The 26078-nt window shown below is 40.7% G+C and overlaps 1 protein-coding gene across 3 annotated transcripts in view; it reads right to left on the bottom strand.

Annotated features, from left to right (window-relative positions):
* ZNF92 (zinc finger protein 92) overlaps positions 1-16169 on the bottom strand; it is a 30384-nt gene extending 14215 nt beyond the window's left edge. The window contains exon 1 of one of the 3 annotated variants that reach the window (XM_010377754.2): positions 15976-16169. In XM_010377754.2, the coding sequence (XP_010376056.1) occupies positions 15976-15978 (3 nt within the window). In that variant the 5' untranslated portion in view covers positions 15979-16169. The remainder of the gene's footprint in view (positions 1-15975) is intronic. The other 2 variants (XM_010377756.2, XM_010377755.2) reach the window with 2 other exon arrangements.
* Between the last annotated feature and the right edge of the window lie 9909 nt (positions 16170-26078).

Raw genomic sequence — 26078 nt, 5'->3', positions numbered from 1 at the left:
ATACAAGAGGAAAATTACTAACTCTACAGTGAAAAAATCTGTCAGAGAGCTCTTTAACCAAGTGAATCATTACTATCAACTGAACTAGAACAAATTTTTATAATGTGCTGATGAACAGAAGGACACAGCATCACTGCTTGCCTGCTGAGATATTACTTCCCCAAAAAGTAAATTATAGTCTGAATTTAACCACAAAGAAACATCCATTTTATGCCAAGTTCGAGACACAGATATCTCCCATGTTCTGTAATTTTTAATAGAAATTTTAAATAGTCTTTCTTTAGCACCCTAGAGAACACATATCTCCTAATAATTTTCTTCAGAACTTTCTGGGTAGTGAATGTTATCCTGTTTCAAAAAGCATTTTCTTAATCCTGTTCTGCATAGAGCTAATGGAGAAGACAGATGAAACCTCAATATTACGTGTTCTCCTTGACTGAGGACCCCAGCTTTTCCCCAATAGGAATCTTGAGTATATTCATCCTCCGATATTAAACAGCCACAAAGGGAACATTTTTAACATTGCAGATCATAAATCCACGGTGAGAATTCTACATGGCATTTAAGAAGCCATGGTGTAGAGAAGGCTCCAGTATATAGGAAAGAAATATTTGCCCGGATGCAGTGGCTCACACCTGTAATCCCAGCACTTTTGGGAAGCCAAGGCGGGTAGATCACAAGGTCAGGTATTCGAGACCAGCCTGGCCAACATGGTGAAACCCCATCTCTACTAAAATACAAAAATTAGCCAGATATGGTGGCATGCGCCTGTAATCCCAGCTAGTTAGGAGGCTGAGGTAGGAAAATTGCTTGAACCTGGGAGGCGGAGATTGCAGTGAGCCAAGATCACGCCACTGCACTCCAGCCAGGGTGACACAGCGAGATTCCGTCTCAAAAATAAGTAAATAAAAATTTTTCAGACACTTGACTATAATGAAAAAATTATACTCTTGAGACATTTTTAGCTGAAAAATAGCCATTTTTTCCTCTTTCTCCTCCTGCTCTAAGATTCTTTCTCAGATGAGATTCTCTGGAGAAATTACACCTGAACCTGGAGAATATGCCTTTAAAGGTGTCAGCACCACCTGTTTACCTGCTACCATCACACCCACAGGCAAAAGGTCTAAGACCTGCAGAAAAAGCCCACCCATTTCTGTCCTTTATAACAGAAGAGATTCAAGAAAAATAAGCTGCTCTATGGAGATAAAGATGTAAGTTTCTCCTTTCCTGTCCTCAGGTGCCCTCTCCTACCAGACACCAGCAATTTTTGCTAAAGTAATGGAAATATGGGCCACTCTACCTTGTCCCTACCAAACCCAAAGAGAACAGGCCCTTTAGTGCAAAGACAGAACTTAACATTCACGAATGTATCTTGAACCCGTCATACTTGATTCTGGCCTCACCTTAGAGTCACATGAGGCCCTTAAAGCAATGTGGATGCTTCCAGAACAATAGAACAGAACCTGTGGGGAGGGCACAAATAGAGATTTCTGCAAACTGGCTACGTAATCTTAATTAAAAGCCTGGGCTGATAAACACTTAGCTAAGTATTATCTCTCAAGCATTGATGAGCTTATAAATCACTTGGTGATTGTGGCCCCACTCTATATAATGTGATTCTGCAGGTTTGAAAAGGGTCCATGAACGGGTATTTTAAACAAGTCCTCTATAGATATTGATGTTGCTCCCCGTGCGCTCATTATTAGCACTAGCTAGAGAAAGCAGGCATATCACAGAGTCCCTTACACTCAGCACATTTGTCACAACATAAATACTTCTGGTACAAATAAAGACAACCAATCTTCACCCTAAAGTATATTCTTTGCTGGCTCTTTACAGAGGAAACAGAGGCCAGCAATGTCCAAAGAAATCTGCATTTGGAAAAAAACATTTACACATACACTAATGCAATGTTTATTAAACAGGTACTATGTCCTCAAGAGTATGTTACAGAGCACTGCTGGGAATAAAACATTACATGATTTAATCCTTGTAACACCCTGGGAGTTGTTTAATAATTGCCAGAATTTAGATAAAGGGCCCAGCATTTTTATTTCTCCTTTATCATTTTTTTTTTTGAAAAATGTACAGAATAAAAAGCTACATATAGACAGACGAGAGGAATAAAGAAAAGAGTTTAATGTAGTTTGGAGGAATTTTTATTGTGTTTATATTTACTTGTTTGTGGCTTGTGGAGCAACTACTGGGTCTTCAGGAATAAAATAAGGAATAAGTTGCTAAATGGCATGTCTCTGCAGGCACTGATTTCAATACAAAATTAAGAAATTAAGGCCCTAAAACATTACTTTATTTTTCCCATTTATCTGCTCTTAGATTTCAGGAAATTCTCAGCAACAGCTCTAGAAAGGCAGCAGAATTCATCACCCAACACTTACCTCTTTTAATCAGTTCTATGAGGCTAGACTCCAAGGTGAAGCCAGACCTCAATAAGGCCTCCAAAAAGGGTGATTCTGAACAGAATTGGGGCAGGGAGAGGACACTATGTAGAATTCTGCTCTCTATGCCACTGGGGTACTTCCTGTTCTGTTTTTCCTAAGCTTACCTACGAGAAACTTAAATCCCACAGTTTGTGTAATTTAATCTTTTTTAGCCACTGCCCTGTCAATTGTATAACATATACTAATAAGCAATTTAAACAAATCTCTTAGGGTTTTCTAGGGTTATTTTGTTAGAAGATAAGCACGTATTCTTAACAAGGTAAAAGAAACAGAAATAATAGTAACAACTCTTCTGTCCATAAACATCCATTCAAATGATGACCTCAGAAGTCACATCAATATAAAGAAGTGGCCCAAATGAAGCCCACATTTTTTGGCATGACTCATTTCTCTTACACTGAGACAAAAGCAGAATTAACCACTCTTGTCAGCCTAACACAGTTTTACTCTGGACATCCTCAAATGTTTCAAAGATGCCTAGGTGATTGTGAGAGGGTTCTCAGTGATCCTGGGCTGATGGCCCAATGGTAAGCCAGGCAGTAGAGACTCAGGCTGATTCTAAATAAAAAACAGAACTGCCCTGGTGGAGCTCCAGAACCTGGCTCACCTGTCCTGATCAGGTAGTCTTCGGGTAAGAGGAAGGACAAGAATACTCTACTCCAGTATCACATTTTTTACAGGTAGTTATAGTTGTAGTCATGGCTCTGGATACTTTGTGACCTTGATCTCTCACTCCTAAGATGCTTTGTGGCCTTGATCTCTCAATCCTAAGATGCTTTGTTTACATTTATAGATTCTGCCATCAGATTCTATTTATACCTGGCACCACCCATGTAACAGTAACAGGTCACTGAATAAGATCTGAAAAGCTCAAATAGCCACACTATCAAAGGAGGTAGCTTTAAGATGTCTATGTTGACATCTCACAATGCAGAGAATGCCTCCTGTTGGTTTTCTGTACATTCTTAATCCAAACTCTGGCACTGTCTTGTAAATCCCAGGCAGAGGCCAGATCTTATGTGTGGATTCTAGGTGGGGTCAACCTGTCTCTGCATTCCTGGGTGTTACAGCAAGAAAAGTACAACCAAAGGAGAGATCCCCTCATAAAGGCTGCTCTGGCACATTCTAAATAATATGTCCTTAATTTCCTCCTTAACAGGAAAAAGCTGAGGAAACATGAATATAAGTAGACAGTTCAGGCCAGGCGCGGTGGCTCAAGCCTGTAATCCCAGCACTTTGGGAGGCCGAGACGGGCGGATCAGGAGGTCAGGAGATCGAGACCATCCTGGCTAACACGGTGAAACCCCATCTCTACTAAAAATACAAAAAATTAGCCAGGCGAGGTGGCGGGCGCCTGTGGTCCCAGCTACTCGGGAGGCTGAGGCAGGAGAATGGCATGAACCTGGGAGGCGGAGGTTGCAGTGAGCTGAGATCCGGCCAGTGCACTCCAGCCCAGGCGACAAAGCAAGACTCCGTCTCAAAAAAAAAAAAAAAAAAAGTAGACAGTTCATTGGGCCAAGCTTAAAGATTGTAAACTGGGAGCAAAGATTCAAGTTGCCTGGAATCTAGCAGCAGTTACAAGTGGATTTTTAAAGGCAAAAAGAGACAGAGAGTGGGCTGATGCAAAATTGTTTGTCAGGAATTCTTATTTACTAAAAATAACCTTGATTACTGATTGACATACGTTGCTAAACTGTATAGGGTGTGGATTATAGTGTTCAGTGTGGCATTATTAATTTATAGCTACTCATGGCAATAGCAAGCAGTTTCAAGAGATAAATACAGAGCTCAAAGGACAGAGAAAGACATAATTGTGGTCTCATTTTGATGTCTCTTTGAGCTGTATAATTAAAAGGATTTGTATTTCTCAGATAAAAGGTTTACTGCAAGACCCAGATTCAGAATGTGGAGCCACTGGTTTAGATCCTGGATGGGTGGAATAGCAGTGTTACCTGCACATTTGTGGGCATTTTAAAAAGAGGAGGAAGGGGAAAGTGGTGATTCTCATGCCTATATGTCTACTCAATGCATGCATGTTACTCTTATTGGGTTTCTGGGCCCCATAGTCTCTGAATCAGTTTCAGGTCTAAAGATACAAGAGTCATTGAAAGAGGTAAAACGGTTGACTGCTGTTCTGTGAGGTATTTAGAAATTGGGTCTAGCCTCTCTAGATGTGACCATACAGGACTAGATACCAAAGAAGCAGAGGTACGACTCTGCCTGCATATTTTGGGGACAGCATGCATTTTGCAGCATAATCATGAGTTGACTGGAAGCCTGAGACAAAAAGGCCCATCTAGATTAAAGCTTGGTTGGTACCTTATATGTTTATATCATGTGTGGTAAGTTTAAACAGTGTCTGGAAAGTATAATTAAAAGAAAAGTTTTCTCCAGCCCCAGAGTAACTCCACAATGACAAAAGAGAAAGAAAACTGTTTTATTACACAATTAAACCAGAATGTGACATGCACCACAGTCAATCTGCTTAAGAGATTGCAAAGACAGAAAGACGGTCACAATAATTAGTCCATAAGTAGAATTTACAGTCCCATGTAATGCATAGTTCATCCTAAATTCACCTGGCAATTGGGGAGGCCATCTGTGTAAGCTAATTGGTTATATTCAATGACAAAATAAACTTTTCACATCTCCATGACAGGAGGTAGTTTTGCAATTTGAAGCCAGGTGCCTGCTGAAGGTAGGCTCTCACTCTCCTACAGAAATGGTTGCATATAGTGCTCTCTTTTTGGCTATTTGCGTTTTAAAGCAATAGCTCTCTACTCTGAGCACTGGGCTGCAGCACTCCAGCTCACTGTCTTCTGGTGGCTGGTATCTTCTCTTGACTCCTACCATCTTCCACTGATACGCCCACAGCACACAGCTCACAGCTGGCTGATCACATCTTATGTAAACCCCTTTTGCCACAGCAGCACTCCAGAACCACATCAGAGAGTGAAGCCTGGGCTGCAGGAGAGCCTACAGGCCTCCTAGGTAGGAATGTACCTTCACAACAATGGGAACAAGAGCACTGTTTCAGCCTCAGTTTCTACTTATAGTGCTAGATTTCCAGCATGAGTCAGGATAGAGCGAGCTCTAAGAGTTCTCACTGTGACAGCCCAACTCATTCACAGACTTCTGACACAGACACACAAAGCATTCAAGAGAAAAACAGCTCTCAGTCTGAGAAAGAGTACATTGAGAGAAAAAACGAAGTTAAAAGCATCTTAAGGCTGGGTGTGGTGGCTCACATCTGTAATCCCAACACTTTGGGAGGCCAAAGTGGGTGGATCACGAGGTCAAGAGATCGAGACTATCCTGGCCAACATGGTGAAACCACATCCCTACTAAAAACACAAAAATTAGCTGTGTGTGGTGGCATATGCCTGTAGTCCCAGTTACTCGGGAGGCTGAGGCAGGAGAACCACCTGAACCCGAGAGGCAGAGGTTGCAGTAAGCCGAGATAGTGCCACTGCACTTCCTGCCTGGTGACAGAGCAAGATTCCATCTCAAAACAAACAAACGGAAAAAAAAATCTTAAGAAAGAACTCAGATAAGAGATTGATCAAATCAGTCAGAAAATATTCCCCTAAAACACATTTCTCTATAAACAGCCAAAGTGCACAGCTACCCTCAGCATGAGAAACATGAGCATTATGAAGAAAGGGGGCATATTCTCAGCAGAATTTTATAAGATTTCTTTTCCATCTCTGCTGCTCTCTCATCTCCTAGCCATTGGATGGGGGTCCTATACTGAAATACATCTGAGTTTCCACCAGAACTTTTTGATAAAGAATTGGAATCTTTTATTCTTTCTGAATCCACTAAATAAAAAGTAGGGTAACAGGGTTTCTACTGATATGTTTAGTAGAATGTTTACAGTTTTTGTACTTTTATGATTTTAAAAACAAACAATAAGAAGAGATTTTAAGGAACTTCAGAGCAGTATATATTCTGCCTAAACTCAATGAATGTTTTAAAGTTATAAAACAGGCATCACTAAGCTGTATTTTTGCATTGAAGGAGATGCGACTATAAAGTAGGGAGAATTATTTTTGTGGATAGACCCATTCTCTGTATCTAATAATAGTCATAATTTAGTCAGTGAAGAGACAACATCTGGGGTAACAACTATGAAGGAGATGCTCAGCTTTGTGGGTTTTGTGCCAGGCATTTTTGCTGAAAATGGAGATGGCAGCAAGTGTGAATCTGGGGGAATACTGAAGTCTTAAGAGTAGGTGGAGGAAGAAGGGTCAGACTCCTACCAGAATAGTCCCTGTGGAGACAGACAGATCAGAGCTCAGGGTTTGAAAGTGGGCCTGAATAAGGGTCCTGCTAGAGAACCTGCAGATGGAAGCTGAGCAGTTACCAACTGCTAATGTGCCAAGTATACCAAGCACAGCATGTGTTCTGTATAGGAGCATTATTTTAAACAATGTTCTACTATCATCTACCAAAATAATTGTGGTAAAAGTATAGTAGTTTATTTTTTTTTCTTTTATGTCAGCAATATTTTAAAATATTGATCTGTTTATCTTATATTTTTGTGGATAAATGTGGTATTTGCCTCATGATTGTGAGCCACTGAGAGTGCACTGAACCTATTCACACGTCTTTAAGATGCTTTGCTATGTTAAAATTTTAGGAGAGAAAAATGCAAGTGAATAACAATTTAATAGGCATTTATTTATTTTGGAGTTGAATTCTGTAATTTGAAAAAGTTCAGTAATGCAAAGTGATCTGTAAGAAAAAAAAAAGAATCTGATTTAGTTCATATAGTAAAATATATCTGAGCTTGCAACATGGCTAACTAAAGAGCTATTATGTTTTTTGGGTGGCCACATCACCTTTATTTGTCCTATAACAGCAGCACTCCAATTTACTGAAATGGAAAACACTAAAACCATGCTCATCTATAATTATCCCTATGGGAGAAATTAATAAGTCTGTCATGCTTGTACCTACTGTAACAATTTGGTAGTGGATTTTCTTTGGATATCAGATGTAAATAAGTATAAATATTTTAATGTACTAGTCATAAGGTATGTAGAATTTTTAAAAATTGTCTGTAAACATAATTCAATTAAAACACTTTATATTTTAAAAGTATAAATAACAGGCTGGGTGTGGTGGCTCACGCCTGTAATTTCAGCACTTTGGGAGGCCGAGGCAGGTAGGTCACCTAAGGTCAGGAGTTCGAGACTAGCCTGGCCAACATGGCAAAACCCCATTTCTACTAAAAATATAAAAATTAGCCAGGCATGGTGGTGGGTGCCTGTAATCCCAGCTACTAAGGAGGCTGAGGCAGGAGAATCACTTGAACCCAGGAGGCAGAGGTTGCAGTGAGCCAAGATCTTACCACAGCACTCCAGCCTGGGTGACACTCCATCTCAAAAGAAAAAAAAAAGTATAAACAACAATATTAACAAGGGATTCATTTCAAGTAAATACTGTGGCCTTAAATTCATACTATGTAGAAAATACTGTTTAATTTACATGAATACATTTATCTACAAACATTATGCATAACTATGCTAATTGTTCTGAAGTAATAAATAGAAAGCAAAATACAACTACAGACTCCACTATTCATACACTGAACCGTGCTTCTGCAGTGTAAGTACTTTAGCCTGAAAATATTAGATAATTACCTTGGAAAATCAGTTTTTTGTCAAAATTACTCACTATCTTTTAGTCTTTATCATTCTGTATTGCTGAATTTAATGCCATCTTTGTGCTCAACTTTTCTGTAATCTTAAAATGAACTTAAACCTAAACAAGTCTGTGTCTACTTTTTTTTTTTTTTTTGAGACAGAGTCTCGCTCTGTCACCCAGGCTGGAGTGCAGTGGAAGGATCTCAGCTCACAGCAACCTCCGCCTCCCGGGTTCAAGCGATTCTTCTGCCTCAGCCTCCTGAGTAGTCGAGATTACAGGAATGCGCCACCTCACCCGTCTAATTTTTGTATTTTTAGTAGAGATAGGGTTTCACCATGTTGGTCAGGCTGGTCTCGAACTCCTGACCCCTTGATTCCTCCCACCTCGGCCTCCCAAAGGGCTGGGATTACAGGCATAAGCCACTGTGCCTGGCCCTGTGTCTACTTTAAAACACTAAAAGTGAAAAAAATAAACATTTGCCAAAGCAAAAACAAAGCAATGAATTCGAGATCCTAGATAAAGACAATTTTGAGTCAAAAAGAGTAACAAAAAGCTTATTTGGCTATTAATATAATTTACATATATTTCAAAAAAACAAAAAAAAGCACATTTAAATGCTTTTAAGAAAAGAGATGAGCAAAATACTTTCTTTCATTTTCAGGTAGAAGAATTAGGCCTCTTCTTTCTAATTTATATTTTCTCCTACAACAGCCAGGTCTCTGGACATTTTCTTAATCTCTTCAACATCTGATTTTCAGTAGACATTGGCTTTAGGAATCTAAGGAGTAGTCTTGGGCATACTGTATGCACTTGAAAGAATGTTTATGGGGGAAAACAGCGGAAGAGAGAAAGGTGTTATAAAAATTCATGAGTGCAGATGAATAAAGCAAGTTCTTAGAGACCTAAGAAAAGACTTAAGACTCTGACACAGTAATACTGGGAGACTACAACACCTCACAGACACATGGTGAAACCCCATCTCTACTAAAACTACAAAAAATTAGCCAGGCATGGCAGCATGCACCTGTAATCCTAGCTACCTTGGAGGCTGAGGCAGGAAAGTCACTTGAACCTGGGAGGCAGAGGCTGCAGTGAGCCAAGATCATGCCACTGCATTCCAGCCTGGGGAACAAGAGTGAAACTCCATCTCAAAAAAATAGAAAGGAAAAAATATCATTAAAATTGCCAAACTGCCCAAAGAAATTTACAAATCAAATGCTCTATCAAACTACCAACAACATTCTTGAGAACTGAAAAAAATTGTTTTTAATTTATACAGAACCAAAAAAGAGCCCAAATAGCAAAGGCAACCCTAAGCAAAAAGAACAAAGCTGGAGGCATAACATTACCGGACTTCAAACTATACTATAGGGCTACAGTAACCACAGCAACACAATACCAGCACAACAGGCTCAGAGACCAATGCAACAGAATAGAGAGCCCAGAAACAATATGGCACACCTACAATCATCTTATTTTTGACAAAGCTGACAAGAGAAATGTAGGGGAGATTCCCTATTTAATAAATGTTGTTGTAATAACTAGCTAGCACTATGTAAAAGATTAAAACTCGACTCCCTGCTTACACTATATCCAAAAATAAACATAAGATAAATTAAGGACTTAAATGTAAAACTTAAAATTATAAAATACCCTGGAAGATAACCTAGGAAATACAATTCTAGACATAGAAACGGCCAACGATATTATGAAGAAGATACCAAAAGCAATCGCCACAAAACCAAAAATCGATAAATGGGACCAAATTAAACTAAAGAGCATGTTCACAGAAAACAAAAACCAAAACCACAAGAAACTATCAACAGAGTAAACAGACAACCTAGAGAATAAAGAAAAATATTTGCAAACTATGCTTCTGACAAAGATCTAATATCCAGAATCCATAAGGAACTTAAGCAAGTTTACAAGAAAAAAAAAAAAAAAACACCTTATTAAAAAGTAGGCAAAGGACATAAACACATGCTTTTCAAGAGAAAGCAGGTGGGTGCGGTGCCTCATGCCTGTAATCCTAGCACTTTGGGAGGCTGAGGCGGGCAGATCACAAGGTTAGGAGTTCAAGACCACCCTGGCCAACATGGTGAAACCCCGTCTCTACCAAAAAAAATACAAAAATTAGTCGAGCGTGGTGGGGCGTGCCTGTAATCCCAGCTACTTGGGAGGCTGAGGGAGGAGAACTGCTTGAACCCAGGAGGTAGAGGTTGCAGTGAGCTGAGATCGTGCCACTGCACTCCAGCCTGGGTGACAGAGCGAGACTCCATCTCAAAAAAAAAAGAAAAAACAGAAAGCATACATGTGGCTAACAAGCATATTTAAAAATTGCTCATCACTAATCATCAGAGAAATGCAAACAAACAAACAAACAAAAAAACACCACAATGAGATACCATCTCACACCAGTAAGAATGGCAATTACTAAAAAAGTCAAAAAATAATAGATGTGCTGGCAAAGCTGCAGGGTAAAGAGAATGCTTATACTCTGCTGGTGGGAATGTAAATTAGTTCAACCATTGTGAAAAGCAGTGTGACAATTCCTTACAAACCTATTACCATTTGACCCACCTCCTATTTAGGTATATACCCAAAACAGAATTACCATTTGACCCACCTCCTATTTAGGTATATACCCAAAGAATATAAATTATTCTATCATAAAGACCCATGCACATGCATGTTCACTGAAGCACTATTCATAGTACCAAAGACATGGAATTAACCTAAATACCCTCAATGGTAGGCTAAAGAAAATACATTATGGTTGGGCACAGTGGTTCACGCCTGTAATCCAGCACTTTGGCAGGGTGAGGCAGGTGGATTGCGTGAGCTCAGGAGTTGGAGACCAGCCTGGGAAACATGGCAAAACCCCATCCCTACAAAAAATACAAAAAGAAAAATTAGCCAGGAGTGGTGGTGCATGCTGTAGTCCCAGCTACTTGGGGGACGGAGGTAGGAGAATTGCTTGAGCCCGGGAGATTGAGATTGAGGCTGCAGTGAGCCAAGATCACGCCACTGCACTCCAGCCTGGGCGACAGAGCAAGACCCTGTCTTCAGAAATAAATAAAACAAAGATTTAATAAAAACAAAATATGGTACATAAAAATAATGGAATATTGTATGGCCATAAAACAAGAACAAGATCATTTTCTTTGCAGCAACATGGATGGAGCTGGAGACCATTATCCTCAGAAAACTAATGCAGAAACAGAAAACCAAATGCATGCTATCATTTATAAGTAAGAGCTAAATAGTAACACATGGAGACAATAAGAGGAACAACAGACAACACTGAGGCCTAGTTGAGGGTAGAGGGTGGGAGGACAAAGAGGATCAGGAAAAAAATACCCATTTGGTTCTACGCTTAGTACCTCAGAGACAAAATAATCTACACCAAACACCCACAACACAATTTTGCCTATAGAACAATCCCGCATGTGTACCCCCGAACCAAAAATAAAAGTTAAAAGAGAAAAGATCCATGGATGGGGGAGAATGCAATGTAGGTGGAAGGACTGGTTTGTGCTACAGATAGTGGCCAGGTGGGGCTGTCCTCTGATTTATTTGTGTCCATGCAGGCAGATGAGATTATGAACAGGCGGTGCAGAATGCAGAACCCTAGGTTGGGGGAAAAAGCAGGTTGCTGCTGCAGATTCAGTGTCTGGAGATGGGGGTATGCCAGGACACTGTAGACAATTTTGTGGGCAAGAAACAGGTTCAAAAATGCTGCGGTGAAACTCCTGAGGGTGGTGCCTAGTCCTGGGAGGAGTGTGTGCACATCAATGTCTAGTGAGTATGTTTGTGAGTGGGTGGGAATCATGCGATGGCAGCTGTGGGGAAAGGATGTCTGTTATCAGAGCTTCTTTCCTCTAAGTTTTCAGTCCTCTCTCACCATAGCAGGAGACCTGGAATTCTAGGACAATGGGCAGTGTGACAGCCTGTGTACAGGAGAGCAGAGCCTCCCATTCCCAAACACCCAGAGTTTCATTCCAGGTCAGGCCTCTGTGATATCTTTCTTCTGTCCCCAAATCTACAGATTGGTGAACACCAAGCAATTCTCCAACACCAACTCATTTTCTAACATTTGAATTCTGACACTATCCAGAGTCAGCACAGACCCTGATTCAGGGCTCAGTTCCACAACATTGTCCTCACTGCAGATGTCAGTCACAAACCTCATGGGTCCATCTATTCTTCTTAGCTACTGCTTAAAAACTGAGGACTCCCATAACCTCCCTCCAGTTCAATAATTTGATAGAGCTGCTCACAGAACTCAGCAAAACACTGTAGTTATGTTGACCAGTTTATTATAAACAATACAACCTGGGAAAAGTCAAATGGAAAAAATGTATAGGACAGAAAAAAGATGTAGGGAAAAATGAAGCACATAGATAATCATGGTAAACAGCTGTGATTAATAAAATTCTCCATCCTTTGTATTCTCCAGGCACAGTTCATGGAAAGAACCACCCTTACCATTATGACTTAGATGGTACACTCTTTTCTTACATACCACATAGCCAGATAAAGACTGGACATTTTATTTTTCTCATTAAAAAAATCAGCTGAATTTGGCTTCAGTGGTCAAAATACTTTTTTTTTTTTTTGTGAGACAGAGTCTTGCTCTGTCACCCAAGCTGGAGTGCAGTGGCGCCATCTCAGCTCACCGCAAGCTCCACCTCCCAGGTTCACACCATTCTCCTGCCTCAGCCTCCTGAGTAGCTGGGACCACAGGTGCCCGCCACCACACCTGGCTAATTTTTTGTATTTTTAGTAGAGATGGGGTTTCACCATGTTAGCCAGGATGGTCTCGATCTGCTGACCTCGTGACCCGCCCGCCTCAGCCTCCCAAAGTGCTGGGATTACAGGCGTGAGCCACCATGCCTGGCCAAATATACTTCTTAATCAAACTTTACTTATCTCCTTCCCACCAACACCTGCACTTTGAGCTACCTTCAGTCTGAGCCAACATACAACCCCACTTTATGTCCCTCCTAAGAACACACTGACTTCAGGGTAAAACATTCTCTCATCTAAAACCTGATTTTTTTTTTTTTTTTTTGAGAGAGTCTTGCTCTGTCATCCAGGCTGGAGTGCAGTGACGCTCAGTTCCCTGAAACCTACATCTCCCGGGTTCAAGGGATTCTCCTGCCTCAGCCTCCTAAGTAACTGGGATTATAGTCGCCCACCACCACACCCAGCTGAGTTTTGTCTTCCAAAGTGCTGGGATTACAGGTGTGAACCACCATGCCAGGCCTAAAGTTTGATTCCCTCTATTTGCAGTTCCCCGCCCACCTTCTTTGTAATCTTGTTTGCTCTTCCCTATGAAAGCCCTTGTCTGCCTAAACTTTGCAGTCCTGAAAGATCTTATAGTTGGTACTTCCTCCTGCTGCAATACTCCTTTGGAATCCAAATGTTTTTACATAATTCTAACTTTGTTTTATTTCAGAAAGTAACTGCCAGGCTGGGCACGCATGCCTGTAATCCCAACACTTTGGGAGGCCGAGGTGGGTGGATCAGGAGGTCAAGAGATGGACACCATCTTGAACAACATGGTGAAATCCCGTCTCTACTAAAAATACAAAAATTAGCTGGGTATGGTGGCACCTGCCTGTAGTCCCAGCTACTCAGGAGGCTGATGGAGGAGAATCACTTGAATCCGGGATGCAGAGGCTGCAGTGAGTCTAAATTGCACCATTGCACTCCAGCCTGGCGACAGAGCAAGATTCCATCTCAAAAAAAAAAAAAAGGGAAAAAAAAAAAAAAAAGTAACTGTCTCAAAATACAGTGCCTCTAGAAACTGCCTCTAAACAATGACAGCTTTATCTTCAGTAAGACCCTCCCAATCCCCTTCCATCTTAATGTTAACTGCATCTGCCTGTGGGTCCCCAGCTTTCCAGGTCTCTGTAGCTTCTCTCAGTATAAAGGCTTCTTCCATGGCTGGGGTGAGCAGGCTGGGACATCTGCAGGGGAGGCTCCCCAAAAAGAACCTAACTGGGCCTTTAATAACCTCCTTTTGCTGGCTCAGTAACAGCCATAGCTTGGAGTCACTGGGCTGAAGCTTTAATTTCAATGTTAGAGTCACTCTCTTGGTTTCTGAAACTAAGTGTCTGAAAAATCCAGCAAAATTACTCAAACACAGTATAAATATGAGTGAAGGAAATTTTAAAGTGCTTACATTTCACACCTCAATAAGAAAAGCAAAAGTATCTATTACCTTCAGACAACAGATTATTTTATTATTTCCATTAAAAATCATGTAGTCATATGGGAACACTTTTAGTAGGTACCAAGTTTAATCTCATAAAATTTAGCGTGCAACTCAGAAATCAAGATTACATGGTATAGAACGGACATATTCACTGTAACAAATTTACTCTGCAAAGTGAACCTATGTAACTCACCAATTATCTACCACATTTTCTTGTGGAAATGTATTCATTTTCTACAGCCAAAATGGAAGAGAGATTATCCCTATTCTTTTCCTTGGTAGCATTCTAAAAGCTAAGCCTTAGAATTGTGTTTGTAATTACCTAGCCATAAAAAACAAAGTGGGCTAGGCGTGGTGGCTCACACCTGTAATCCCAGCACTTTGGGAAGCCAAAGTGGGCAGATCACGAGGTCAGCAGTTCAAGACCAACCTGACCAACATGGTGAAACCCCGTCTCTACCAAAAATACAAAAATTACACGGGCATGGTGGCATGCACCTGTAATCTCAGCTACTCAGGAGGCTAAGGCAGCAGAATCGCTTGAACCCGCGAGGCAAAGGTCGCAGTGAGCCGAGATCACATCACTGCACTCCAGCCTGGGTGACAGAGCGACAGTCTGTCTCAAACAACAACAACAACAAGTGAGAAAATTCCTAAATTCATTCTGGGAAAAAAGAAAAAGGTCAAAGAATTTTTAACAAATGGAATATGTGATTAGATATTAATTTTTTTCCTGAAACTCACCTCTTTTATGCCCTTTGTAAATGTGTCTTACCTTTCAAGCCCTAATAAAATGAAAGTCAAAATAAGTAAAAAAAAATATTTTCAAGATGACAAACCCAGGAAGTGGCAGTGCTGATAAGAAAACTGATTTGTCAGCAGGCGTGGTGTCTCACGCCCATAATCCTAGCACTTTGGGATGCCAAGGCAGGTGGACTGCCTGAGCTCAAGAGTTCGAGACCAGCCTGGGCAACACAGTGAAACCCAGTCTCTACTAAAATACAAAAAACTAGCCGGACGTGGTTGTGCGTGCCTGTAATTCCAGCTACTTGTGAGGCTGAGGCAGGAGAATCACTTGAATCCGGAAGGCAGAGGTTGCAGTGAGCCGAGACCACGCCACTGCACTCCAGCCTGGGCAAGAGAAGGAGACTCAGTAACCACCCTCTCAGAACACGCTCTAAATATCCGGAACCGCTCTTTGATTAAATTCTTTAATAAAAATACCTTCACTCCCATAAATTTTTAATAGGAAAAAAGAGGACCTGGGAACCGCACAGACCAAAGCTCTTCCCATTCATAAACCCCGCACCCCGAGTCAGGATTCTCCTCTGACGATTCTCCCGTCGTCCCTGAACACTCGGCGAGAGATGCGGTTCTGCGGATGCAGAGCTGCCCACAGAGGGCTCCAGGCCAAAGCACAGTCACTGCGCAGGGAGGAGACAGGACGCCCGGAGTCCCGGCTGTCAGCCCAGCCGCCATCTTATGGCTGAAGGAGACTGAGGGCCGAGCTGCGCCAAGGAGAACTCGGGCCGCCGATTTCGTAGCAGACTGAGGGGAGGCCCGAGGCCCGCCACAGCCACTTCCAACCGGTTCCAACCAGACCCTCCCCCTCTCTCGGGATGTCGGACCCAGCAGGCTCACCATTTCTAGGCTTCCAGGGGATCCTGGCGTCTTAGTTGTGAAGCTCCAAGTTCTTGCTGGTAACAGGGTCACATCGGTGACCCTGGACGCAGAGGAGACAGAGCAGTGAAGAGGAGACGTGGTACGCCGGCTGCAGCAAGAGACAAAGGCCCCGCCAAATCCCGGAAGCTGTGCTGTCCGCTCCAGCTGCGTGCCTGATTGGACGGTTCCCAGCCCAGCGTTCCTGATTGGGTAACGTTTAAGGCCCCGCCCCTTCAGGCCCTGAGTGACATGAGATGTGATCAGATACTGGGGTGAAGGAAGAGTGACAGCCTAAGCTGCAGCCTTTTCAGACAGGGCTTCCTCCCTGAGCTGAGTCAGGCCCACCCTAGAGGGTATTTTCATTTAACCTTGTGAATAAGGCCATATGCATTTATAAATAATATATTATATGGGTATTCACAAATGCAAAGAATATAATACCAATTATTCAAAATTTTCAGATTTTATGACCTTCCTGGCTTCTGGTTTTCTTGTTTTGTTTTTGTTTTTTGTTTTTTGAGACGGAGTCTAGCTCTGTCGCCAGGCTGGAGTGCAGTGGCGCGATCTCAGCTCACTGCAACCTCTGCCTCCTGGGTTCAAGCGATTCTCCTGCCTCAGCCTCCCAAGGAGCTGAGACTACAGGCACGCACCACCACACCCAGCTAATTTTTGTATTTTTAGTAGAAACGGGGTTTCACCATGTTGGCCAGGATGGTCTTGATCTCTTGGCCTCGTGATCCACCCACCTTGGACTCCCAAAGTGCTGGGATTATAAGCGTGAGCCACAGCGCCCAGCTGGCTTCTGGTTTTTTAAGCAGGCAGCCTGAAATTTTAAAAAGAAGGCAATCCTCTGAAATAAAATGTGGGCGACACATGAATTCTACATTTTTTAGGAGCCAAACTTTAAAAAGAAATAAGAAACAGGTGGAATTGATTGTAACAATTTAACCCAATATATCTAAAACCTTATCATTTTAATATATGCGTGATATGTAACTATTAATAAAGTATATATATTTATTTGGAACTGAATCTTTGAAATTAACTCTGTATTTTACCTTTCTAGCACACTTCAGTTCAGACCAGCCACATTCCAGGCAGCCAGTAGCCACACATGGCCAATAGCTGCCACATTGAAGTGCAGTCCTGACATCAGGAGGGCCTGAACATCCCTTTTCTGCCAGAAGTGAAGGGACAGCCTCTCTTTACCAATATCCTTCTTCAGTTTTGAGGATGGAACAGATAGTCACCACAGAAAGAGCAGAGGGCAGCAGGAATAAAATAACCACAGGTACACCACTGCTGGCCACCTGTTGCCCACCTTTCTTCCAGAGATCAGACAGTAAACAAAAGATGATGGGGCCACAGGAGATTAAAACTCTATGTCTTCGATCTCTCCACAGTCATCACTTCCAGTGTTTAGATATAGAGAAAATAGATTAAAGGTAAACTTCTCTTGCTATTTGGCCTGGCCCTAGTGGCCAGGGTGTGTTTATCTGTTTTCTCCTGTGGTGTGGGGATTATGTGAGTACAAGTACCAATCACATGCAAACATGCCTACATATTTTTCTGCATTACTCAATATTGCTCTTACAAAATATCCAACTTTAAAGCAGAAAACAAAACAAAAAAAAAATCAGTACTCTTAGGGTGCTAACTGTTGGAAGGTAACTATAACAACCAGTAATCAACCTGCCATTAAATCCTGGCATCCTAACTGCACTGGGTGCACGTATTAGTTAGGTATTACAGCATAACAAACCAACCAAGACTTTTTTTTTTTTTTTTAAATATGAAGTTTCACTCTTGTTGCCCAGGCTAGAGTGCAATGGCACAATCTCAGCTCACAGCAACCTCCGCCTCCTGGGTTCAAGCGATTCTCCTGCCTCAGCCTCCCAAGTAGCTGAGATTACAGGTATGCACCACCACGCTCGGCTAATTTTGTATTTTTAGTAGAGTCAGGGTTTCTTCTTGTAGGTCAGGCTGGTCTCAAACTCCCAACCTCAGGTGATCCACCCACCCCAACCTCCCAAAGTGCTGGGATTACAGGCATGAGCCACCGTGCCCAGCCCAGCCAAGGCTTCTTAGCTCACAATTGAAATGGTCAGTCATTTAAGCTGGGCTCAGTGGAGCAATTCTTCTGATCTCAGCTGAGCTCCTTCAGACATGTGTTATCAGCTGCTTGTTAACTAGGCAGCTGTGCTTCTGGATGTGAGCTTCTGCTTCTGGAGCTGCCAACAGGGACACCTTGCTTCTCCTCCCCATGGTATGTTATCCTCCAGCTGCCTAGCATGGGCTTTTTTGCATGGAGATGGCAGCACTGTGAAAGAGAAACAGAAGCATTCAAGACTGCTAGTCCCCAAACTAGCACACTGTCATGTTCACATGTTTTTACTGCCTTGAGCAAATAAGGCCAGCCAGATCTGGGTTTCAGAAAACAGATTCTGGATCTCAATGGGAACAGCTGTAAAAGTCCCTGGCAATGGGCATGGATATAGAAGGGATAAAAAATTGCTACCATTTTTGCAATCAGTATCATTCTGCCTTATTTTTTGCATATGTGGTTTATAGAACTCTTGCACATCAAGAAACTTGTCCAAAGACCCACAGCTACTAAGTGGCTGGGCTGAGATTCAGGATCAACTCTGTCTGACCCCAAAGCCCATGCACCTCCATAAATAACACTACTAAAGTAACTGCCTTAGATGCTTGAAATCCTGGCGAGTGACACTTCTAGAAGAGATGCCAGATTCCTTTCAAATTTGTGACCATATAGTACTGTTTAATTATTGGTAATACTCCTCTCAAGAACTGCAGATGCACTCAGTGGCTCATGTCTGTAATTTTAGCACTTTGGAAGGCTGAGGTGGGAGAATCACTTGAGCTCAGGAGTTCAAGTGCAGCATGGGCAACATAGTAAGATCCTGTCTTCATGAAAAAAGCTAAAAAATTAGCTGGGCATAATGGTGCATGCCTGTAGTCCCAATCACTCGGGGAGCTGAGGGAGGAGGATTGCTTAAGCATGGAAGATCAAGGCTGCAGTGAGCCATAATTGGTTACACCACTGCACTCGAGTCTGGGTGATACAGTGAGACCCTATCTCGAAAGTTAAAAAAAAAAAAAAAAAAAAGAAAGAAATTGCAGAAGCATTTTGAAAGAATGCAGAATAATTCAGGAAAATCATTGAGGGATGAGTTTAGAAAATCAAAGCCCAACACATTAGTTTTTTATTGTAAAAAATTTGAAAACTTAAAAACAACCAACTTTAAAACCAATCAGAGTTTCATTGAGCAAAAAATAATTTGCAAATCAGGCAGCCTGTGGATCCAGAAGTAGGCTCAGAAAGACTCCAGCACAGCCACCTGGTGGAAAAAGATTTATGGACAGAAAAAGCAAAATGACACAGAGAAAATGAAAGTGAGGTACTGAAACAGCCAGATGGATTACAGCTTGGGATTTGCCTTATTTGAACATTGTTTGAACAGTTAACTTTTTTATTGGCAAAAACAGAGTGGTTAGTACAAGAATGTGTTACAGTCTACTTATATATCTAGTTAGGTTTCAGTTTACTATCTTGAAAAACACCTATTGACCAAACTTATAAAGGAAAGGGGGCAGGTTTAGGCTATTTTAATGTAACAATTTCTCCCTTTTGGTTACCTTCTCAATTTTCAGATGTAGACCAAAACTTTAGACATTGATATCAATCTATCACCATTAAAAATGTACTTATTTAGTTTCAAATCCCACTGTGAAGTAAGAGAACTGTGGGTTTTGTAAAGTGGAAATAAGGGCTTCAGGTTATTATATTTTTTAAAGGCTTACAGTAAGAGGACCTCCATGTGTGGAAATCTACTGTTTACACAAGAAAAACAAAACCTGGCCTATAGATCTTAAGGATCTACCTCTTTCCTTAAATTTTCAGTTTATGTGACATTTAGCATGAGGGACTCCGTTTTGGTTTGGTTTGGTCTGTTTGGGCCTAGTGCACACGCTCAGTCAGGAATAGTGGCCTCCGATAATTTTGTTTTAAAAATTCTTTCCATTTGGTTAAGTTCTCATGTAGGTCAGATTGTGACCAAAACTCAGGGCCTTAGTGCCACTTAGTTTCCATTGTTTTGGGTTTTTGTCCTTATCTGTTATGTTATAGGTTATGGTGTCCTCATGGTCACATATGTCTTTGAGTTTTTGTTATTCCAGTTAATGAGAAACCATTTGACATTCTCGAGATGACTGCATGCAAACATTTATAACTTTTGAGAAAATACAGTGCGGTAGGGAGACTACTATTTTGACATCAGGAGGGTAATACCAAGAGACTGAAGTATGCTTTTTAGCCAGGGTCCCCATGAATAAACCAACTAAAATTAAATAAATCAAATAATTAGCTAGATAAACATCTATTCATTTCAACCAAGCATCCTGTTCATTAATCTCCTGTAACTGAATCTCTGTAATATCCAATGTATTTCTCTAGTGCAAATACAAGTATTAGCAACTGCACAGATACTTCCTTGTTTATCCAGTAAGCAATCCAGAGAAATTCATTATTTAACACAACTTTAACAAGAAAGTTTAAAGTCTATCGTGTAACCAACCATAGCCTTTATGGTAGAATCTGCTATAGAACCAATTATGGGGGATAAATTTCTGTCCATCACCTCATTTACTCTAAACCATGGGAAAAAAAGACCTAAAAATTATGCCCATTCAGGGGAGTAATGGCTTCCTGGCAATGCTCCCTAACCAATTCTGAACAAGCTCTCTTTAACTTATGAAGTAGGTTAACAGCAGTGGACCAATATTCTGTTTCTGGTATTATGAGGCAACAAATGTCCCATTAAAATTTCTCACCTACATTGGCCCTTCATCTTTTACCTATCAAGGCCTAAGTTTGTTCTTATATAAGGTTTGGTGCAAAATTCTCTACATATAAAAGTATAACCCATGAGTGCACACAAGAGACCCCTTTTTTATTTTTCTTATTTATAGAGCCATAAAAAAATCAATCTGTGAACTAAGAGTGTCATGATAGCAGAGATGTCTTGATTTTTGATCTTGTGTAAACAGCTACTTACATCAAGGTTGCCGTCTTCTTTTGAGAAGAATCTTCCCTGGTTAGCTTTACCTTAACAATTGCAAGAGATTGGAGGGCCCCTTCTGAGTTATAAGATTATCAAATCAAGGTTCAAGATCCTCAAGTCTTGCTGCAGTGCAGATGCAAGCAGACTCAATCTCTGGGTTCTAGAGTATAAAGGGTTTTACTATCCTCAGTCAGTAGACTATTAGCTTTCTTTACCTGGTGAAAATATGCTTGGCCATAATGCATTAAAGCCTTGCTGAATTTAGTGATAATTAGACTTCGGTAGCAGAAGATGCATGAGGTTCTATTATTAGGGGCATAGGCCTTCCAGTGACTATTTTATAAGGGTCAACACATTTTTTCCACTCTAAGTGGATCTGATTGTCATCAATCTGCAACTACAAAAGCAATCCAATCAATTTACTTAGCTTTGCTCAATACTAGTGGATCTATAATACCTTATTTAACCGTTTTACAACTATTCTAATGAAATAAGTATCCTTATCATTGGAGACTTTTTCAGAAATGTCCCATGAAGAAAACATGTTTCCTAATATCCTTTAAGCTTCTGTTATGACATCAGCCTTCTTGCATAAGAAAGCTTTTATACTACCAGGAAACATGCATTAAAAATTATAATAAAATATCTGTATAAATGTTTAACTGGCCCACCATGTAGCAGAAATGTACACAAAGTTTCAGTTGTCTTCTTAGGATTGTATGTTTTGTTTGCTAGTTTTTTTGAGATGGTGTAACATACATAATCTACAGTTGCTTCTTGGGGGCATACTAAGCATGTCTGCTAGGTCTAGTTATTTTTACCTTTTTACCTTTTTTGTATTTTTAGTAGAGACGGGGTTTCGTCATGTGGCCAGGCTGGTCTCAAACTCCTGATCTTGTGATCTGCCTGCGTCGGCCTCCCACAGTGCTGGGATTACAGGCATGAGCCACCGCGCCTGGCCAATGTTTTAGTATTTTAACACAAAAATGACTCAGAAATGTTATGATTATTATTAAATTACCATAATATGATTTTAATATTTTAAATTATAGAAAAGGATTTGAAACTATGAAACAGGCATTATTCTCATTGTATTTCCCAGTCATCTTGGCTCTTAAGTAAGCATGCAGCACACAAGACAGCTATGAAAGGCAGGTTTTGAGTAAGTCGTGAATTTACATACCAGGTGTGGAGCACAGGGCAGAAGAAAAATCCATCCTCTTAAAGAAGAGCGAGGAGGCAAAGCTGGAACAGAGAAGAAGGAGTCATATTGGGCTTGATTCTGTCTGGTAGCTGCCAGTGTAGGCACTGAGAACTTGTTGCCAAGCCTCAACATGGCCACCCATCCTGACACCTGAGTCCACAGGGTCAAAACCAAAAATTTGCTGAAGTATTGAATTATATTTAAATGATTATTATGAAGACTTTTTTTTTTTTTTTCCTTGAGATGGAGTCTTACTCTATTGCCCAGGCTGGAGTGCAGTGGCATGATCTTGGCTCACTGCAACCTCTGCCGCCCAGGTTCAAGTGATTCTCTGCCTCAGCCTCCCAAGTCACTGGGATTACAGGCACCCACCACCACACCCAGCTAATTTTTGTGTTTTTAGTAGAGATGGGGTTTTGCCATGTTGGCTAGGTCTGTCTCAAACTACTGACCTCAAGTGATTTGGCCTCCCAAAGTGCTGGGATTACAGGTGTGAGCCACTGTGCCGGGCCTACAAAGCCATTTCTATTTAACCAACAATTTAAAAACTACCTTCATTTGCCAAGTATGGTCACATACACATAACACATATAGACATAAGGACAAATATATAGAAGCTGATCTTATAGCTTTTCCAAATAATTTTCATCTGCTGGCTTTTAAATACTTTTTATTTTTCTCATTTAGCCTGTCAAACTTCCAGTTGCCTGTTTCATTGCTCCAAGCAATTTTTATCTAGGCAACAAGTTTGCGTTTCTAATGGGACAACTTAGGTGAAACAAAAAACGCATATTTCTAAAGCACAGAACTAACAATTTAGGCTAAAATGTTGTATTATTTTTTCAACCAAGGAAACTACAGTGTAAGTAAAAGTTTAGTTAAGAGAAGATGGTCAGAAAAGCATGTTAAATGTATGACTTGTGTAAATTTAAAACAATACTAATTTTTTTTTTTTTTTCTGTCACCCAGGCTGGAGTGAAATGGCCTGATCTTGGCTCACTACAACCTCCGCCTCCTGGGCTCAAGCAATTCTATTGCCTCGGCCTCCAAAGTAGGTGGGATTACAGGCACCTGCCACCACGCCTGGCTAATTTTTTTATTTTTTTGTATTTTTAGTAGAGATGGGGTTTCACCATGTTGGCCAGGTTGGTCTCAAATTCCTGACCTCAAGTTATCCACCCTCCTCAGCCTCCTAAAGTGCTGGGATTACAGGCATGAGCCACAATGTTCAACTAAATATTTTTAATGTATTGCAGACACCTTACAAATGGAGATTTCCTTTACAGACATAGATTTTTTTTTTTTTTTTTTTTTTTTTTTTGGACAAAAGGATTTCAAGATAAATTTCAGGAAGTCGTAATTTAGTTCAAAAGGTGGTCTTTCTAACTTTGCTACTGTTTCTTAGCTATAATTACTGAGTTCAGCATGGAGCCTATTAAGAAATAGAGCCAAGAAAAAATTCTCTAAGGCTGGACTAAGCATGGATAAATCTGACAAAGAAGCAAGCCTGCTTTACCTGAGGGTGTACTTTTACAAGCACTTTATTTAGGATAATTTTCTTTTCACCTTCAAGGAGAAATGTCTATGTATCTGTACAGATTTATCGCTATCATCAGTTTCTAATTTTCTTTCACTACGGTGAGAGAACACACATTGCATTTGTTAAATATTTAAATTGTATTTTTTATTTCTATGGCATTGAAGCAGTGCATTGGCATGATCTTGGGTCACTGCAACTCCACCTCCCGGGTTCAAGAGATTCTCGTGCCTCAGCCTCCTGAGTAACTGGGACTACAGGCATGCACCACCACGCCCAGGTAATTTCTGTATTATTGGTAGAGATGGGGTTTCACCATGTTGGCCAGGCTGCTCTCAAACTCCTGACCTCAAATGTTCCGCCTGCCTTGGCCTCCCAAAGTGCTGGGATTATAGGCATGAGCCACTGCACCTGGTCCTGTTTAATCTTTTTTATATGTAATGTTGTTATTTATATAGCTGTGCTTATATTTGTTATATTATTTTCTTTTCTATATATCTCATGCATTGTTACATTTTTCTACTCCTGCTTTGTTTTGCATTAAGAGAACAATTATTGTGTAACATTCTAATTTCTTTCATAATTTTCTTCACATATTTTTGGAATTATACCCTTAGTTGTTTCTCTAATTCTTACAATTAGAATTAGAGATGGAGTCGCGCTCTGTCGCCAGGCTGGTAGTGCAGTGGCACGATCTCGGCTCACTGCAACCTCTGCCTCCCAGGTTCAAGTGATTCTACTGCCTCTGCCTCTGGAGTAGCTGAAACTATAGGTGTGCACCACCACACCCGGATAATTTTTGTATTTTTAGTAGAGATGGGGTTTCACCATGTTGGTCAGGCTGATCTCGAACTCCTGACCTCATGATCTGCCGGCGCTGGCCTCCCAAAGTGCTGGATTACAGGCATGAGCCACCATGCCCAGCCTATATTCATATTTTTATACAATTGTTTGTTTGAAATGAACTAAAATCATAAAGAAAAAGTAATGTTCTTGTATACTTTCTTTTGTAATTACATTTACCAATACTCTTTGTCATTTTATGTGAATTCAAATTATCTGTGGTCAGGTGATTTTAGCCTTAAGAATCTTCAATATTTTCTGTAAGATGGGTTGGCTAGCACCAAAGTTTCTCAGTTTTTTTTGCTCTGGAATGTGTTTATTTTACATTTAGTTTTAATAAATATATTTTCTCAATATAGGATTTTTACATGACAATTTTTCTTTGAGGAATAAAAAAATTTCAATTGATCGTGAAAGGCTTTCAAGAGTTATTAGTTTTAATCATTAAAGCCTTAATAACTGAGGCTTATATAGTTTACTAACTAAAGCCTTTAATAACTAAGATCTTAGTTATTAAAACTAAAAGGTTTTAGTTTTAATAAATATATTTTCTTAGTACAGGATTTTTACATGACAGTTTTTCTTTGAAAAATAGAAAGGAATTTCAATTAAACTTGAGAGGCCTTTCAAGAGGACAAATCAATACCTAAAAACGCCAACTGGGTTAACATAGGAAGGCCTATCAATGGCAGAAGATAATATATTAAATTGGGTTGGAGAGAGCCATGAGAATAAAACTTGTGGACAATAAAAGTATGTAAGGTGAGCCAGGTGCGGTGGCTCATGCCTGTAACCCTAGCACTTTGGGAGGCTGAGGCAGGTGGATCACCTGAGGTCAGGAGTTTAAGACCAGCCTGGCCAACATGGTGAAACCTTGTCTCTACTAAAAATACAAAAACAGAGCCAGGCGTGGTGGCGGGTGCCTGTAATCCCAGCTACTCCAGAGGGTGAGGCAGGAGAACCATTTGAACTCGGTAGGCGGGATTTGCAGTGAGTCAAGGTCACACCACTATACTCCAGCCTGGATAACAAGAGCGAAACTCCATCTCAAAAAAAAAAAAGAAAAGAAAATGAAAAATTATATAAGGTTATAAGGTGAGTAGTTCTGACTGAGGTCAAATGAAGAGCTATTATTATTATTCTTTTTTTTTATTATTTATTTTTTGAGACGGAGTCTGGCTCTGTTGCCCAGGCTGGAGTGCAGTGGCACAATCTCATCTCACTGCAGCCTCTGCCTCCCAGTTCAAGCTATTCTCCTGCCTCTTCGTGATCTGCCCGCCTCAGCCTCCCAAAGTGCTGGGATTACAGGAATGAGCCACCATGCCCAGTTGAGGAGTAATTTTTTAGAGAATCAAAGATGACACATGACAGCATATCATGCTGAACATAAACCGGCTGAACTGTTGTTCTGTTT

This window comes from Rhinopithecus roxellana, chromosome 6, assembly GCF_007565055.1.
Source record: "Rhinopithecus roxellana isolate Shanxi Qingling chromosome 6, ASM756505v1, whole genome shotgun sequence".
Classification (NCBI taxonomy): Eukaryota; Metazoa; Chordata; class Mammalia; order Primates; family Cercopithecidae; genus Rhinopithecus; species Rhinopithecus roxellana.
This window is presented reverse-complemented; position numbering and strand designations above follow the sequence as displayed.